This window comes from Penicillium hispanicum (assembly GCF_028827665.1).
Source record: "Penicillium hispanicum strain IBT 35686 chromosome Unknown utg000006l_segment0_segment0, whole genome shotgun sequence".
Taxonomy (NCBI): Eukaryota; Fungi; Ascomycota; class Eurotiomycetes; order Eurotiales; family Aspergillaceae; genus Penicillium; species Penicillium hispanicum.
The window spans coordinates 3689511-3706562 of record NW_026623198.1 but is presented as its reverse complement, the minus strand read 5'-3'; the positions used below and the strand labels follow the sequence as shown (position 1 = coordinate 3706562).

The 17052-nt window shown below is 52.8% G+C and overlaps 5 protein-coding genes across 5 annotated transcripts; 3 read left to right on the top strand and 2 right to left on the bottom strand.

Moving 5' to 3' along the window:
* Window positions 1-764: 764 nt before the first annotated feature.
* N7459_007727 (putative protein kinase (Lkh1)) lies at window positions 765-3028 on the top strand (the record flags this gene model as incomplete). The annotated part of the gene is made up of 6 exons (XM_056946895.1): window positions 765-1574; window positions 1632-1713; window positions 1766-2113; window positions 2168-2627; window positions 2687-2774; window positions 2837-3028. The coding sequence occupies 6 exons, from the start codon at window positions 765-767 to the stop codon at window positions 3026-3028; spliced, it is 1980 nt and encodes a 659-aa protein (XP_056798894.1).
* An 874-nt stretch (window positions 3029-3902) lies between these two features.
* Window positions 3903-5851, top strand: N7459_007726 (tyrosine--tRNA ligase TYS1; the record flags this gene model as incomplete). Its single annotated transcript, XM_056946894.1, has 10 exons — window positions 3903-4001; window positions 4064-4082; window positions 4251-4294; window positions 4347-4806; window positions 4857-4911; window positions 4967-5132; window positions 5193-5378; window positions 5432-5446; window positions 5501-5584; window positions 5645-5851. 10 exons carry the CDS (start codon window positions 3903-3905, stop codon window positions 5849-5851), a joined length of 1335 nt encoding a protein of 444 aa, XP_056798893.1.
* Window positions 5852-7061: 1210 nt separating this feature from the next.
* N7459_007725 (sideroflexin family transporter) lies at window positions 7062-8272 on the bottom strand (the record flags this gene model as incomplete). Its single annotated transcript, XM_056946893.1, has 4 exons — window positions 7062-7748; window positions 7822-7916; window positions 7979-8112; window positions 8169-8272. The coding sequence occupies 4 exons, from the start codon at window positions 8270-8272 to the stop codon at window positions 7062-7064; spliced, it is 1020 nt and encodes a 339-aa protein (XP_056798892.1).
* Window positions 8273-8657: 385 nt separating this feature from the next.
* N7459_007724 (PHD finger domain protein) lies at window positions 8658-10965 on the bottom strand (the record flags this gene model as incomplete). The annotated part of the gene is made up of 2 exons (XM_056946892.1): window positions 8658-8841; window positions 8900-10965. The coding sequence occupies 2 exons, from the start codon at window positions 10963-10965 to the stop codon at window positions 8658-8660; spliced, it is 2250 nt and encodes a 749-aa protein (XP_056798891.1).
* A 4751-nt stretch (window positions 10966-15716) lies between these two features.
* N7459_007723 (DUF2293 domain-containing protein) lies at window positions 15717-16639 on the top strand (the record flags this gene model as incomplete). The annotated part of the gene is made up of 2 exons (XM_056946891.1): window positions 15717-15923; window positions 15995-16639. The coding sequence occupies 2 exons, from the start codon at window positions 15717-15719 to the stop codon at window positions 16637-16639; spliced, it is 852 nt and encodes a 283-aa protein (XP_056798890.1).
* Between the last annotated feature and the right edge of the window lie 413 nt (window positions 16640-17052).

Below are 17052 nucleotides of genomic sequence, written 5' to 3'. Positions count from 1 at the left end.
TGCGCAATTGGAATGAGAGAAAGAGTCTTCTTGCTGCTGGCGTTGGCTCCTAGTCTTTAGTTTGTTATTTTATTATTTTGTTTTGTTTTGTTTTTTTTTCCCTCGTCCAGCCCTCCCATTTCACTCCGTAGTGTCCACCGTGTCGGGGCAGAGGGCAGGTTGGATAATCCGTAGAATCATGGCGATGCGTGCAGAGGGAGAGATAGGAGGAAAAGAGGCCTAGGAAGACTCTTCTGGTCGCCTGTCTTCACTATCGTGTTTCTTCACTCCCATCGTGGACTGTTCCAACGCCATCATTCACTTCGAGGGCGATCGGCAACGGCTCTTACGTCCCCAAAACTGCCTCTCCGACTCCCCGTCGCTCCCCCATCATCGTCACCTTCGCCGACTCTCCTTCTTCCCTTCTCCCTACCCTCCCCGTTCCTCACAAATGTTGCTCGATTACTCCCCAATGCTCCGCGATTTCCATCCTCCCTCGTCTTGAAAATTGATCGCCCTCGATGCGTTTGGCCTGATCCCCAGACCTTTTTCCCGACCGCCTCGTCATCGTCACGTCCCAAGCGAATCCCTTCCGACACATCCTTCTGTCCGCGTCCAGGTCGTGCCGGTCTTGCTTGGCTGGTTCGTCCTGTCCAGTCTCTTCTCCGGTGAAGCAGAACTCGTCCCTCCCCGCTGCCACGGTCGTCCGATCGTGAACGAACAGAATACCACTCCTCTCCACCTCGCAGCCCGTTCGTGTGACGGACGGCACTCCTCCGTACACAATGTCCACGCCCTCCACGGCCACTGCAACCCATCCGACCCACCAGCGCTACGGCTATCCTCATTCTTCGTATCAAGCGACGACCACCTATCCCACTCCGACCACGGCCGCAGGGGCTCGTCTCGCTAATCCCTACGCCTACTCCGTGCCGTCGCCAACCACCGTCACCACCACGACCACCACTCTGCCCTACGGCCAGCCCTCGAGAGTCGTCCCGGCGACATCGACTCCGTCGGCGATGGCCTCCCACCCGAGCGGCTCCAGTGCCGCCCCGTCGCAAGGCAGTCGGAGGAAGAAGCCCGATTGGGGCGAGTTTTACAAAAATGGCATCCCTAAGGAGGTCATCGTGATCGACGACAGCCCGGAACCCTCCAAGGTGCCCCCCCTCCCTCCGGCTCATGGGACTGCGACGGTCCCATCTGCTGTGCCCCAACCCGCAGGCAAGAGGCGCCGCACGGGAATCGAGACTGCCTATGACCTGGGCTACTACGACCGTCCGTCCTTCTCCATCAACCCCCAGCAATACGGGGAAGACTCCTCTGCACATTCCCTGTCCACCGACCGAACCACCTCGCTGCACACCACCGCCCCAACCTCACTCGGTTCCCAAGGTAGTTCGGGCGCCAGCAACGGGGTCTACTACGAGGATGCCTCGGTGGGCCAGAAGCGCAAGCGGACCACTCGGAAATCCGCTCGCGACGAGCAGAAGCGCCGCGAGCTCGAGACCGTGGGCGATGCGTTTCTGAGCTACGTTCCTCCCCCGCATCCCATCGTCAAGGCCAAGGATGTCCCTGTACCAGTGGTGCGCGACGTGAGCTTTCTCCCTCCGCTTTCTACATCTACCCCTCTCTAACTTGGAACCATCCAGTACACGAGTTCGCGCCATGAGAAATTCGATGACGACGATGGTCACTACATCGTGACTCCCGACACCTCACTGACTGACCGATGTGAGTGTGATTGCCCCGCCGTGATGGAATCCTCTTCTGACTGTGGATCTAGACACTATCATTAAACTATTGGGCCAAGGCACCTTTGGCAAGGTAGTGGAAGCATATGACAAGCAGCGCAAGGCTCGCTGCGCCGTCAAAATCATTCGCTCCATTCAAAAATACCGAGATGCCTCTCGAATCGAACTGCGAGTCTTGTCGACTCTGGCATCGAATGATAAAAGTAACCGCAACAAGTGCATCCACCTTCGGGATTGCTTTGATTTCCGCAACCATATCTGCATCGTCACCGACTTGTTGGGGCAGAGCGTCTTCGATTTCCTCAAGGGCAACGGCTTCGTGCCTTTCCCCAGCAGTCAGATCCAACAATTCGCTCGCCAGCTGTTTACCAGTGTGGCCTGTAAGTCACCTCCTACCCCCAATGTCCTGGATATTTCCACTAACGGGACCCCAGTCCTTCACGACCTGAACCTCATTCACACCGACCTCAAACCCGAAAACATCCTCCTCGTCAGTAACGCCTACCAGACCTTCACCTACAATCGCACCATCCCTTCTTCCTCCCATGCGAACCCCCGCAATGCGCGCCAACGGCGTGTTCTCCTGGACAGCGAGATTCGCTTGATCGACTTCGGCTCTGCCACATTCGATGATGAGTACCATTCATCGGTTGTCTCCACGCGGCATTATCGGGCCCCGGAGATCATACTGAACATGGGTTGGAGCTTCCCGTGCGATATCTGGAGTATTGGCTGCATTCTGGTGGAGTTCTTTACCGGTGATGCGCTATTCCAGACCCACGATAACCTCGAGCATCTGGCCATGATGGAAGCAGTCATCGGGGCCAAGATCGACTCCCGGTTAGTTCGGCAGGTAGTGCAAGGCCGTGCTGGCAACCACAACTCCGCAGCCAAGTAGGTCACCTTAATTGCTGTTATACCAAAGGACGGTTGGACGCTAACCTTGCTTCCAGATACTTCAACCGAAACAAGCTGGATTACCCAAATAATGAAACGACCCGGGCTTCTCGGAAGTACGTTCGTGCCATGAAACCACTGGCTGTAAGTGAACATGACCGCTTTCTCATCCACTCCACGAAATCACCTAATCCCTTCGTGTCTAGGAATTCATTCCCTCCAACACTCCTTTCAACCTTCAGTTCTTGGACCTCCTGCGCCGAATTTTCGTTTACGACCCCAAGCAACGTATCACGGCCAAGGAGGCGTTGAAACACCCATGGTTCAAGGAGAGTCTCATTGACGATGGCACGGAAGCATACCGGATTGGCATGGGGCTGCATCGCCAACACCGTTAACCAATGCTCGCTTGTGACTTCTTGCATGCCTCCTCTTCACGCTCACAACTGCAGCATCCGGAAGAGGCTCCGCCGGCGTCTCTAGGGTCTATGAATAGACGGTTCATATCTTTTGGGTAACTCTTCGGATGGGGTGGGATGGACGGTGTTTTTCACATTGGGGAAATGACGATTACGATGGGTTTTGTTCTTCTCTTCTTTCTTCCTACCAGCGGTGACTTCTTCTCTCTCGGCGGCTCTCTTCCTTCTGTCCGCCTGGTCAAGGTCGTGGCCGAGTTCGACTTCTCGCCGCACATCCCACGAATTAGCATTTTGCGCGATGACGGTCCGATCGTGATATCTTGTGTCTTATTTATCCTTCTGCCATTCCTTCCGGCACAGGCTATATGTTACAGGCTTCTGCTCCTTTGCATCTGCCACTTATTTTTTCCTCTCGAGTACCCCACGACGCTTTTGGAGGTCCCTAGGCTGCAATTCTTATATCATGGGTGTTTTCAGGGCGTTCGTATCGGAGTGAATGGGGGGGGGGGGGGGGGACGTGTATGTATATAGGCATTTGCCAGGCTCCATTGATCCTTCAGAAACGCGGTTCTACCGATTAGACTTTTGTCTCTCTTGGATGTGTGTGTAGCCATCTTGTAATTTCAATCGAGCCAAGTCATGTATCTACAGTGGCTCGCTTTCCAATCCCACAGACGCCCTGACTCAGCTGAGAATGATGCCTCGGGGGAACTCTCCCAAAAGGGAAGCCTTCACTGATAACCGGAGCGGAAGTGATTCCGACCTGACTCATCCCACTTTTCTCTCCCCCGCTATACATGCGGCCAACACCCACGCTCGATTGTGCCCATAATATCGTCTCTCGCCTTCCATCATGGCATTGCCCAAAGAGCAACAGTTGGCCTTGATCAAGGAGAATCTGGCAGAGTTCTTGAACCCTGAGATTGTCGAGGATGTCCTCAATCGCGGCGAGGTCTGTTTCTTAGGCCCCCGAACTACTCTATTGTCTTCACATTCTGACGATTTCTTCCCTAGACTCTTCGAATCTACTGGGGTGCGTGATCTTCGTTGATGAGGTGCGAATAGGCGTGTCCATGGAAACAACGGTGTTGAATATTATGGGGCTCACTACTCTCCGCGCCAACACGTTATCCACGGCGCGAATACGCGTGTCCACGACGGCTAGAATGGTGTTGAATACAGTGGTGTTGACTCGAAATAGGCACAGCAACCACCGGCCGCCCGCATGTAGGATATACGGTTCCTGTATGTATAGTGCCTATTCTAAAGCTACGGGGTATGGACTGACCAGCTGTAGATGATAAAACTTGCGCAATTCCTGAAGGCTGGGTGCAACGTTAAGGTGAGATACACCAACCTTTACTACAAAAGCACCCATTCAGAAACTAACAGACAGCTCATTAGATCCTACTGGCCGACGTTCATGGCTTCCTCGACAACCGTCAGTATCCGCCCCGTCAACCGTTTGATTGATGATACTCATCCCCGCAAAGTGAAAGCGCCGATTGAGCTCGTCGAGTACCGTGCAGAGTATTACAAGTACACAATCAGTGCGTTGCTTCGCGCTCTCAATGTACCAGTCGAGCGGCTCCAATTCGTGCTTGGCTCCAGCTACCAGCTTGGAAGGGAATATTCAATGGACGTTTATCGCGCCTGCAGCATTACATCTACCCATGATGCGATCAAGAGTGGAGCGGAGGTGGTGAAGCAATCCGATTCACCCCCAATCAGTGGATTGATTTATCCATTGTTGCAGGGTAAGTCTTCTTACAAACTCTGTATCAAGCCATGCTTATATACCATATAGCCCTCGACGAGCAGTACCTCGACGTTCATGCGCAGTTTGGAGGCGTTGACCAGAGGTAGGGTCTTCTCAGGTCATTGCCATCATTGTCAGCTCACTGATACTGGAATTAGGAAAATCTTCACACTGGCGAAGGAACTGTTGCCTCGCCTTGGTTATACCCCACGAGCACATTTGATGAACCACCTTGTTCCTAGTCTCCAGAGTGGTAAGATGAGTTCTAGCGACCCTAACTCGAAGATCGATGTTCTGGAGACACCAGATATTGTGGCCCGTAAGGTGAGTACTCCCGCGTACCCCTTCTTACTGGATGGATGAATGCTCAAAGTTGCTGTATAGATCAAGAAGGCCGTTGCGGCCCCGAAGGTTGTCGAGGGAAATGGTCTTCTTGGCTTTGTCGAGCATGTGTTGATTCCTGCAAGCGAGCTGCTGGATGGAGAGCGCAACTTCAAGATCGAGTGGGACGGGCAAGTTCACGTTTATGATAACTTCGAGTCTTTGCGGGACGACTACGCAGCTGATAAGGTGAGTCGATTCTGAAATTCAGTTTCAGGACCAGGCTAATTTTCTTGCGTTAGATCACTCCTCAAATGGTGGGCTTAGAGTCAATTACTATTTGAGGCGTCCTTGTGCTAACATGGTTTAAGTTGAAACCCGCTGTCACCTCCGCTCTGTGTCGCATCCTTAAGCCTATCCAGGCTGAATTCCAAGCCTCGCCAGCGTGGCAAGAGGTATGTTCTTCTATCTGCAGCTATGAAAGACTCTTGACTTACCCACCCCGCTCTTTCTAGATCGAGAAGAAGGCGTACCCGGTCGAAGCTCCTAAGGAGCAGAAGAAGCAGAAGCAAAAGAAGGACAAGGGCAGCAGATACCCCGGCGCAGCCAAGGCATCCGAGGTCCAGGCCGAGGAGGGCAAGGATATGGCCAAGGAGCCGCCAACCACTGCCGACGTGGGCAAGAGTGCTGCTGACGCGATGGACAAGCTGTCAATGAATTAAGGTCTATCTACATTTTGAATGTAAAAAAGGAAGCATTGAAGCGTACAAAGGCTTTTCTCCTTATGTTTAGAGACCTTTTCCCCCATAATTAGATCTCTTAAGCCAATCTACCGGAGTCACTTTTGTGATTCAAGCCGTGGGGATCAGATCTCGCGTGACTATCAGATTGTCGGGTGATTCTCACATCATTAGTCCGACTTTCCCCCCTCCAATCATCCCCCTTTTGCATCTATACCCGACACGATATCGGCTCATGGACTCTATTGGAGCTCACAGTCTCCAGCTTCCATCATGCGCTACACATTCAAACAACCAGCTACACTGCAGTAACACGCGCATGTCTAGGCTAAATTGTGCATTACGACCCAATGCTCAAGGCCCTGCTCTATATCAACGAGGACGCATTGCACGTCGCCGCCGAAAGAGACGAAGAAACCCAACGCCTACTAGAGCACCACACGCCCTTCCCCACCGCATCGGCCTAGCGCCCAATTGAATAGACAGTTCCGGTCTAAGGAACAGGTCGCATACTTTGGCAACCCATCAGATGTGTTAGATCCCATGAATGTTCTTAGGGCCGAGTATCTCTAATTACTAGACTGGCCTATCTCTAAGGTACGCTCTTTCGTTTTGTACCCTCGATATTCAGGTGTTGCTCTGACCTGCTTATATTATAACACTAGTTCTTGAATCTCCCTGAAGAGCTCGTTGCGGAGAATACAGTGGTTCAGGGTATTGCCCGTGGTGCTCTTGCTTCTATCCCAGACACAGCTCATATTGCCTTCTTCCATGTTGAGCCAATCTCAGACTGGCGCATCGCCACTCTCCTTGCCAATGCCGATACGCAAGCATTTGAATTCAAAGAATATATAGACTCGTTCCTGGTTTCAGTCCACCTACTCTGTCTGCTACCATGGGTGTGCCTGTCGGGTTGGAGCTAATGTGTCAACCCGGGCGCGACGAGGAATTATTAGACCTTGTAGAATGCACTCGAAAGTATCCTCGGGGCAAAACAACCACCAGATCTAGCTGGGCTAGGCACATTTCATACTCATAACATAGAAGCACCAACTTGGCCTCTGATGATATGTATTAGGAAATATATATCGAGCACTTGGGAGAGAGAAGAAAGTTCAGTAATCCCAAGGAAAATCTATCCATATGCACAAGCAAATGCATACGCTGTAACGCCGATTGGAGAGGGAAAGCTTTACATGCCACGGTTGAACTCCACCATGCCCTCGTAGCCACCATGCCCATGGAACTCCTCCTCCAGAGAGGCGGCACTGATAGCTTGACGCTGCGGGAAAGCAGCCAAAGCAAGAGGCAAGGCGAACAGCGAAGTAGTCAACACTAGACCCAGATTAACGAAAAGAACCATGCGGGGACGCGAACGCAGCCACTGGGTCTTCTCCAGACGAACCAGGATCAGCGGCGGGAGGACCATGATCGGGGTGGCATTCAACACACGGCTGATGGCAGTCTCGCCGACAGCCAGGGTGGCGGCTTTCTTGCTCTTGCCCAAGCTCTGGACGGGCGCGGCATCCTCAGACTGTTCACGCTTGGTGCGCTCTGCCTCCGACAGAACGGGGTAGACATCGATGCCGCGGCGAATCTCCTCTCCACGCATCAAGAAGACATTCAACGCGCTAGCACTAGCGACCGCCGCAAAGGGAACCAGACGAGAAAGAATAAGACGAGTGTTGGGGGAGATGCTTTTGAGACGCGGGACGAGGGCGTTCAGGCCCAGAGCAACGGAGCAGGAAGCCGACACAGCCATGAGGTACGACTTGGCCATCTGTGAGGTGGACAAGGGGGTAGACTTGTTGGCATTGGCGTTGTTGATTGCAACATTAAGCGATTGGTTACCGATCTGCCAGAGAAGAGTACCGGTGGTCTAAAAAACAACGCGAGGGCAACTGTTAGCACGACAGAAGCACGGCAGCACAAGTCGGAACCCCCCAACTCACCTGAAGACCCGGGGTGAGCATGCCCGCCGTGACAACCAAATTGGAAAGAACATAGCAGGACATGCGGAAAGGAAGCAGAACGGGTTCGCCAGTGTCTGAGACAGTCAACGTCAGTCCTACCGCCCAATTCTCGTTCATATCTCCGTTCAGCCCATACCAGGATGCAATGTAGAGTCGACCACCTTCTTCGCATGCCATAGCTCCGGGGTCATTGCGGGGATAGCACTCTGTTTGTAAGAGGAGATAAGTTTCTTGGCCTGGTCGAGACCCGCAGAGGACACAAGAAGCGTCCTGCTCCCTCAATTAGCACACATCGCGTGCATTCAGGGCGTATAGGCGCGACTCACCGAGGGTCGGAAATGTCCGCGGCATGGCGAACGCGGCCCCAATAGGTCTTCAAATCATACTGGGAGACGGGTAAGTCCCGGTTACCAGGGAGAGAGGCAGACATGGCCGTGCAATGGAAACCGAACCCGTAAACGAAGAAGAGAGAGAATGACTTTTGCGGGGATCCGATTCTTTTTTGAGATAAAAAAGGCGGTGAGGCCGATAAGTAGTCTACGAGCCAATCGAAGCGGCGAATTCACGCGCCGCTCAGGAACTTCGGGAGGCTTGCCGAGTGTATGCGAGAGAATGAAATTCTATTGGATCCCGGTCCGGGCAAGTAGAGAAGGGTGACAGTAGTACATAGGTATCATCGAGGAGTAAGCAAAATTAGAAAAAAGACAAACAGCGGGAAGGGTCCCGGCTAATGCAGAAGATGACGGGAGCATCGGGACTCGAGGAGAATCAGACAAAAAAAAAACCGGGTCGTCAAGATGTAGCTCGCACTAGCTCTAGCGGAAGCGAAACGACTTGTGTGCCAGCGGGGAGGGGGGTCCGCCGCCAGAACCATAGCCCGATCGTACACGGTTCTGTCGTGACGGGGTGTGGTCGCAGAACATACACACATAAAACGAGGGAAGGTTTGAGCGCTCTAGACCGACACACTTGGTGTGCAGCCAATGCGTACATGATTCGCTAGAGAGAGGTCAGCAATCATTTCGAGTTTGGAGGGCATACCCATAGGACGACTCACCATTGGATCATGAGATGGCCGCCATTATCCATCGAATTGCAGATGCAGCGCGTGCCGTTGCTCGGATTGCTATGGCGGTCGGTGTGGGGAGTAGCCAGATCGGGGTCGGTCAAGGTTGTGGGTGAGGCGTTAGAGTGTGCAGAATGAAGATCGAAATCACTGTGCAGACGAGGGGGAGAGGAGCGGAGGTGTGCAAAGGTATGTGATGACCGCGACAACCGAGCTCCATAGCCACCAGTAGAGGGTCTGGGGCCCCGGCCGCGGCCTTTGAGGACCTGCCGCAACGCATGCTGGGCATCGCCACTGTCATCCTCCTCTCCGGGCAAGGATTGGGACGCGACACTCCCCCTGGTATACGAGGCATCCGAGTGTAGCAAGGACGAATGCCGCTTGGGCGTTCGCTTGATAGCTTCAGGAGATCCGCGATATGTCGCTCGTCCAGTGGCGCCCCGAGAGGAACCAGGCCAGGGAGACATACGCCCCGAGTGAGATGAGCCTACAGTCGAAGTATAGGATCCTTTTGAAGGAGGTCGGGAACCAGAGTCGCTACGAGACAACGTTGGCCGGGCACCGTCGAAGAGCGAAAAAGAGGACTGTGCACGAGGCAAGACAGGATATTCCGAGTATTCGGCGGGGTCAGCCTCACTCTCGGTGGTAGAACCGTCGAGATCCATGCCAGTAAGCGGATCAGTCAATCCTGTAGGGCCCTCGTCGACCGGCTGCATTTCGGCCTTAGCACGACCGTCGCTACCGATGCGAAGTACTACGGACTGCGAACGAGTTGGAAAGCCGGACGCGAGCGAATTTGATCTTCCCAGGGGCAGAGGTCGGATTCCTTTGGCGGGAGATGCTCGGCCCTTTGAGGGGCTCTTGCGAATCCCACTTGTAGATGCCATCATTCCACCGGCTTGACTGAGCGGCCGATGAGACGAGCTAGTGATAGCCGTATGAGTGACACTCCTAGTGAGTCCTGGGCGTCCACCCCTGGGCGTATAATCATCGTCTTCATCCTCCTCCGAAACGCTCGAGAAAGACCCCGGGTTTTGTCGGTCACCCTGAGCACGTCGCAACTCTTCCCGTTTCGATTCTTCTGCCTGGTGATGATAAGGCTGTCTGAGCCCACGGAGAGGCCTCCTCTCCGGTGTGAGGTGAGGCCCACCAAACCGCCGGGCTGGAGAACTCAAGAACATGGCAGGATCCTCGGCCTTGGCGACAGGTACGCGCGGAGAGGTCGAGAAAGGAGCAGGGAACAGTGCCGCATCCGTAGGGGGAGCTGTTGAGATACCAAATCCACTGCTGAACTCGGGCAGGTCCATTGAGCCGTCAATGGTCGGTAGTTGAGGAATATTATGAGCATTAAGGGAAGGATCGAGGTTTGGTTGCTCGGGGTGGTCGATGCTGCCAGCAGTGCTGGGCAGAGGGATGTCATTTGTTGGTTGGTCATGATCCTGGTCCCAGAACAGCCGCTGCTGAGGGAAAAAGGGAGAGCCCGTCGGATCGAGTGCAGCCAGCTGGAAGAGATCCGGCGAAGACTGTAGATTGGCGAACATCCGCGGGGACGCTCCAAGCAACCGGCTAGGCGTCTCGAGGTGACCGCGCATCCTCGGACTCGTTCCTCTCCCCGCACTCCTGACCGGCTCGAAGTCGGGGATCTTCCTGCGCGACGCACTGGTGGGCGGTGGTGTCTGCATCGAAGCCGCCGACTTGGCGGAATCAACCGTGCGAGGGCCATCCTCGCTGGCGCCAGCAGGCGGTTTCACCGGCCGAATTCTCCTGACCGTATCCATGTGCTCCGAAGATCGTCCCTCCTTGAGATTGGCTGCATCTCCCACCCGTTGGTCTAGAGACCCTGCTCTCAGCGGATTCGAGGGGGTACCGAGGCCAAATTTCTGGGGCGAACGAAGGAACTCGGGGCTCGAGGCATACGGGTCGGCGGTGTCCCAGGTGACTCGGGGGTCAAAGAAACTCGACTCGAGCTTGGGGGTAGTGAACGAGTCCAAGGCCGCGGTGGTCGGAGTCCTCGTCGGAGTTTGAGGTTCGCCGTTGGGATAGCTGAAGCTGAACATGGCCGGATGGATTAGCATGATGGGAGCATATTCCGCGGGGCAGGAACGACGAGAGCAACGAGCAGCAGCAGGAAGAAGAGTCACCGGCGATAGAGATCCGAAGCCCCCAAAGCACCGACAAGGTGCACACCCCGCACGAGCAAAGGGAGGGAAGGGGAACATACCTGTGGATAGGGTGATCCCAACTCATGTCAGCAAATCGGACCCAGCAACCATGGACAGGTCAATCTGCCAGGCAACCTTAATCACGACGAGATAGGTGAGATATGTGAACGGGCGAGGAATGCTCGGCAGGGAGGTGTTCGGGGTTGGGGATTGCGAGAAGCAGAAGGGACCATTGGATACCAAGGGCGTGGTTTCTAGTTCATGGTTTCCTCGCAGGGAGGAAGGGGAGGTTGAGAGTTAAGAGTTGAGAGGTGCAACTCGAGCGAGTTGTACTTGCTCCCAATTCCTCCGTCAGTCAGTAGATTGGTCGTTGGTGAGTTGGTCAATAGGAGTTGTAGAGTGAGTCGTAGATTGACGTCGAGGAGGGTTTTTTTAATATGGAGAAAGACGGAGGGGAAAGTGTTTTCCTTTTGCTCTGTTTGTCGATTTCTTTTTTTTTTTCCCGTGGAGACACTTTTTTTTTCTTCCTCGATTCAATTTTAAAAGGAGCCTCCACCGATCCACTGCGAAGCTTCCGATACAGAAACTCTGTGGAAATTACTTGGTACGACTGGAAATCCCCAACTTGCGGCCTCAACGCAGTCCTGGAGACTCCATGCTCCGGAGTACATATGTACTACCTTGTACCTACAGAGTGTATGGCAACAACCCCCCCTTAGTGGGCGCACTAACACTCCTGTCCCCATGCAACATCGCCCTCGGTCCGGCTCCAAGTCATTAAAGCCCACCCGCGCACAGCCCAGCTGAAAAAAAGGGCGCCTATCAAGGAGGTTCCGGAGAGCATCTCTCCCCTTGGGCAACGAGTGCCGATCCAAAGCCGAATTGGGGTGGGGAGGAGACGAGAACAAGATCGAGCGTGTTCGGGGAAGCCGGCGTTCCAAGCTCCAGCGACCGGAACAGCCAGTTGGAAGCGCCTGGCGTCCACGCTTTGTCCTTTAGTGAGCTCCAGCGCGGGTCAATCTGACCGATGACGACATGACGAGCTGCGTGTCTAACTAACTAACCACTAACTCACATCGGCCCCTGGAGTGGAGGCACAGCGAGTCTGGAGTCGGCCAGATCTTGCCTCGTATATCGGTGGCAACCTAGCGTACCTCGATGGAATCAGGTCGGACCCGGCACATCGACTGTCCTTGGGTGCTTCCCCGGATTCGTTCGCACCCTCCTGTTCGCACCTCGCGGCCCGGGGATGACTAGATGAAAGAAAAAGCGGATCCGCCTCGCGCAATGCTGAAGGGGAAACTCCTCCGCAACCCAACTTTTATCCGAGCGTCGTTCCGTGGTTTTTTGTTGGCTCTCCTGCTCGGTGCATGCACTACTTATCATTCGAGGATCGCCTGCATGCAGCTAATTCGCGGCCCCTGGCATACGAGCCAGGCAAACCCTCTTGGCGGCACCTAGGCCTTCGTCCTTTGATCCCCGTCGCTTCGGGGCCACCCTGGCTCCTTATTCGCTTGACATTTGGACCACGACCAGATTTCATCTTGCTGACACTACGATGCCGCTCCTTGGAAAAGGGGCGCCATGGTCCTCCCATTAAAAATCTTGTGGTCCTTCCGATCTCCGACCTTCGCCCGTAACCAGTTCGAACAGGAAACCCACCCAAGCTCCCCACGCTAATCGCAAGATCTACTATATAGCTGATCTTAATCATTTGAGACATGGTCTGGTCACTGATTGTTGCCAATCCGACCCTGAGTACCCCCAGCGGGCCGGGGTCGGTCTATCCATTGTCATTGATTCTCCTTGACGGCTGCCGGACTGATGATTATCTGCAGGTTGGGCACCGACAATCTCAACGCGATCTCTTCTTCCGCATTCTGGGCTTTCTTTTGAATCAAGATCCTGTTCAAGGTGGACTAACATCAGGCTCCACCGAAACTGTAATTACCAGGTACTCATATAGGTATAGTTCTTCCATGATTAGCTCCGGGCCAAATCGGCTGTCGTTGAGGCCCACGCAAGCTGTTGCTAGGGCTTCTGCGCCCCTCGATTGACCTAGGACAACGAGGTTACAGTGGCCGAGGATGACTTCGCTTCCTGAAACAAACCATTTCACTCCGTGACTACTCCGTGAGGACTACGGAGTACCGTGCCCGTAGTTAACAATATCCCGACCACGACATGGATTCAAACTCGGATATAACGGCGCTGTTGAGTTGAGAATAACCTATAACGCAAAATATTAAACTCACTCACGATGATCGAATTACTCTGATCCCGGATGACAAGGAATTATAATATTTAGGGTCTGTGGGTCTTGAAGATGAGTACCTAGAATAAATAGGCTACTTCGATTGCTGAACTCGTTCAATGTGCGTTCTTCAAGTCAGCTTGGAGTTCTGTTCGTCGACATGCTAGTAGTCCTATCTTTTTCGGTGTTTTGAGTGGACTGTTGATGATCGAATCCTCGGGCTTCTTGGCCAATCATCTCCGCTGGTAGTTCAGTTGGTTTAGAGCGTCAGACTGTAATGGGGAATCCTGTATATCTGAAAGTCGGCGGTTCAACTCCGCCCCAGCGGACTTTTTTGGTGGTTTCACTTCCTTTTTGTTAGGTTTGTAAATGTCCTACCTATGCTCTATATCCAGGCCAGCCCCGAGCGGAAGGTGGTTACTGAGGAACGGCCAAGTTTTTATGTCGGCTGTTTACCCCGTCTGGTCGTCTCAGGAACGTAGTGACGTCTACGAATCTGCGAGGAATCGTCATCTATTCCGCAGCGATTTAAGAGGAAACAAAAGAAGACAACAGACCATTCTGTCATCTTCAAGGATCAGTCACTGTACAATCTGATATTTCCTTCTTGCTTGCTATAAAGGATTACTGCATCAACTACTGCAGAAAATCAATTGGGACTGATAGCGTAAAGTATTTGGCTGGCTAATGACGATGCAAGGCAAACCCTCCGGGTCAAAGCATGGTTCTGGTCGATGAGAACTTATTTAGAAATACTTTATCTGTCACTTGTTTCCACCCGGTTCCTGTTCCGCGGGTGCCTTGCCCTTCTCGGCTTGTGAGCTTTCCGGAGTAGCGCGTATGTCAGGGAAAACACCTCGTATGACCTCCTTAGCTTGCAGGTGGATTGGCTCGCTGTGTTTCATCAATGCGGGCATCGCGCGATCATCAGCTGGGACAGCGCGCCTCGACGGGCGTCTAGATTGGCCAGCTTCCCTTCAAGGGATAGGTAAAACTTCGCCTGTTCTGTAGCGAGGTGTGCACGGTAGTTTGCTATCATGCTGTCTATGTCGGCGGCTTCCTGAGCGTGATCCATGAAAGCCTTGGACGCTCCTGGCATGGGGCCTGTAAGCGGACAGCGAGCATGTTTCCACTGAGGATGAGAGATTCCCAGGTGAGGAACTTTACGAGGTGGATCGCATCCTTGCAAAAAAGGTCACCCCCGCCCCAAGTAGGCCCCGCTGAGACGGAACGAGGAGGATGATCACCAGTACCTCATCTGTTGGAATGGCAAATCTGCGAAGGAGGACCAGTAGGTGAAGGAGGAGGACACAATTGGCTGCAGTGAAGCCGTCAAGGACTTTGAACGGCGGAGACAGTAGCTGCGCAGCAGCTGTATGTATTTCTAGTGTTTCATGTTTCCCTTTGTCCCTGCTATTTTTCTTATCTTTGCACTATTTCCTACCTTTCACTAGCCTCCTTGTTTTCCCTTCATTGTGTGTCCACGTTCCCTCTTGCCTTGCTACTAAGCCAGGCTGAGCAATCTTACCACGCTACAGAACTGGAAACCTCCTATCTGTCTGGGTGATCCGGAAAATATAAATGATTATATCCCTTCTGTTCCCTAACATAGAGAGGTTGCTAGCAGTTCTGGAGTGGTAATTAATATCGACGTATATATCTTACACTGTGATACATTGTTATATATTAGTAGGTATTCAAATACACCGCTTAGTCTTCTTGATGGTGTCTACTTCTTCGGCTGCTTGCGTCATATTCCGCTGGTAGTTCAGTTGGTTTAGAGCGTCAGACTGTAATGGGATTTCCTGTATATCTGAAAGTCGGCGGTTCAACTCCGCCCCAGCGGATCAGTTTTTGTCAACTTCCCCCCCTTTCACATCTTCCAAAACTATATCACTATCAAATATATATCAGATTATTATAATCATAATTTTTTAATATTTTTGATAAAATAAAACAAAAACTTATCCGCTGGGGCGGAGTTGAACCGCCGACTTTCAGATATACAGGAAATCCCATTACAGTCTGACGCTCTAAACCAACTGAACTACCAGCGGGATATATATTGAAATTCAAAAAGTTGACATCTTCAATCAGAACCATGGTAGTTATGAGTGATAACGTGCAGCAAGTAATTGTTCGCTGATGCGCCACTATCAGCCACACTAACCAGCCACGCTCCTTCTCAATCATTCAATTGTGAGGTATTGAAAACAATTGACTCTCTTGGAACTGCCAAGTATTAGCATATTGATTGTTTTGTGCTTTCAACGCGGGGTCTTCGAGCTGGAACGGCCATCGGCTGTTTCACCCATGTTTCCCCCCATCTGTTGCTTTGTTGACACAACTCGGCAACTTCCCACCATCCCTCCCATGAACATCCACCTTCGAAATGGCACCCAGCTCTCCAAGGCGTGTTCGCAAGAAAAAGGCATTTACTGGCCGTCAGTCACGCGCTAGGAAACCCAAAAAACACTGTGCCCGCACTTCGTTGCTCGCAAGTGCCTTTGACCAGCGCCCAGACCAGCAAATCCTCCCTAACAGTGGGACTCCTTCAGGCTCTGTCAGGATTCCTGAGTCAAATGACCCTCTGGAAAAGGTATGCTGGCCAATGTCACTTACAATTCAAACCCTCTGGCTTTTTGGTGATCCCTGTCTCACGATCTGTAGAACATCTTCGAGCGTGCACCACTGCCAGACGGATATGTCTTTGTTCCGAAAGGTGATGTCTACATTACACGACACTGCCGCGTTAAGACCAAAGAGTCCCACCAGGTTGTCTATGTCGTCTACGTGAGTCTGGCCGGACATGCATTCTCTGCTCTAAGATTCCACCCCATCCTAACCAGCGCACAGAATAGAACAGGAAAGCGCATCCAGGGAATTCGAGTCCCTGCAGAAATACACTCTAATGTCTCCGAGCTTGCAGTCCTGACTGCTCATGCGCGAGCCAGTGCCGTTGAAGTCCGCGATACCAAATTCATTGCCCGCGGCAGGGAGCTCCTGCGTTCGCAGTTCCCTCTCATGCCAGATGAATCCCTCGAAGTGATTATGAATCACTCCTTCCTCAAGGGATCTGGACGAGTGGGACGGACCTCGACGACAACGGATAACCGCAAGGCTACCCTTGCTGTCGAAGCACATATTCGACATAAGCACACCCCATATGAATCTCTACTTGCTGGTGGGGTTGATCGGAAGGAAGCACGAGAGACTGTGTGGCCCTCTGTTCAGGCAATCAAGAAGGCCTGGGAAGGACGGGGCGACCAGCCGGCTGAGTGTCTCACCATACGTTCAGTGCAGGCTGCTACCTGAGGCTAGGAGACGACGTCTGAAACGAAGAATTGCATAGGGTTGGGGTCTATGGGCGAGGTGTTTGAGGATCTACAGGAAGATACCATATGTTGTGACCAACGAAGCGGCAGCCTGAAACAAGTCGAGCCTTCAGCTCTCACATGGAATGATTTCATCTCCTTTTGAAGGGTCCGAATGCGCTTTGGACTCGAAAACTTGCGAATCTCTTCCTTGGGCCTGACCCAGCCCTGTTAGCTTGTTGCATATCTAGGCGACTATTACTAGTCTCTCCCCCCAAGAAAGATACCCGCTTTTCCCGAGAGATGTGCAGGATTTCCACGATTCGGTCCGGGGGTGATCCCCACGTGTCTTGGTGCGTATGGAGATAGGTATATTTCTACCCACTAGTCAAGAGATGGTGGTCGGTCTACACT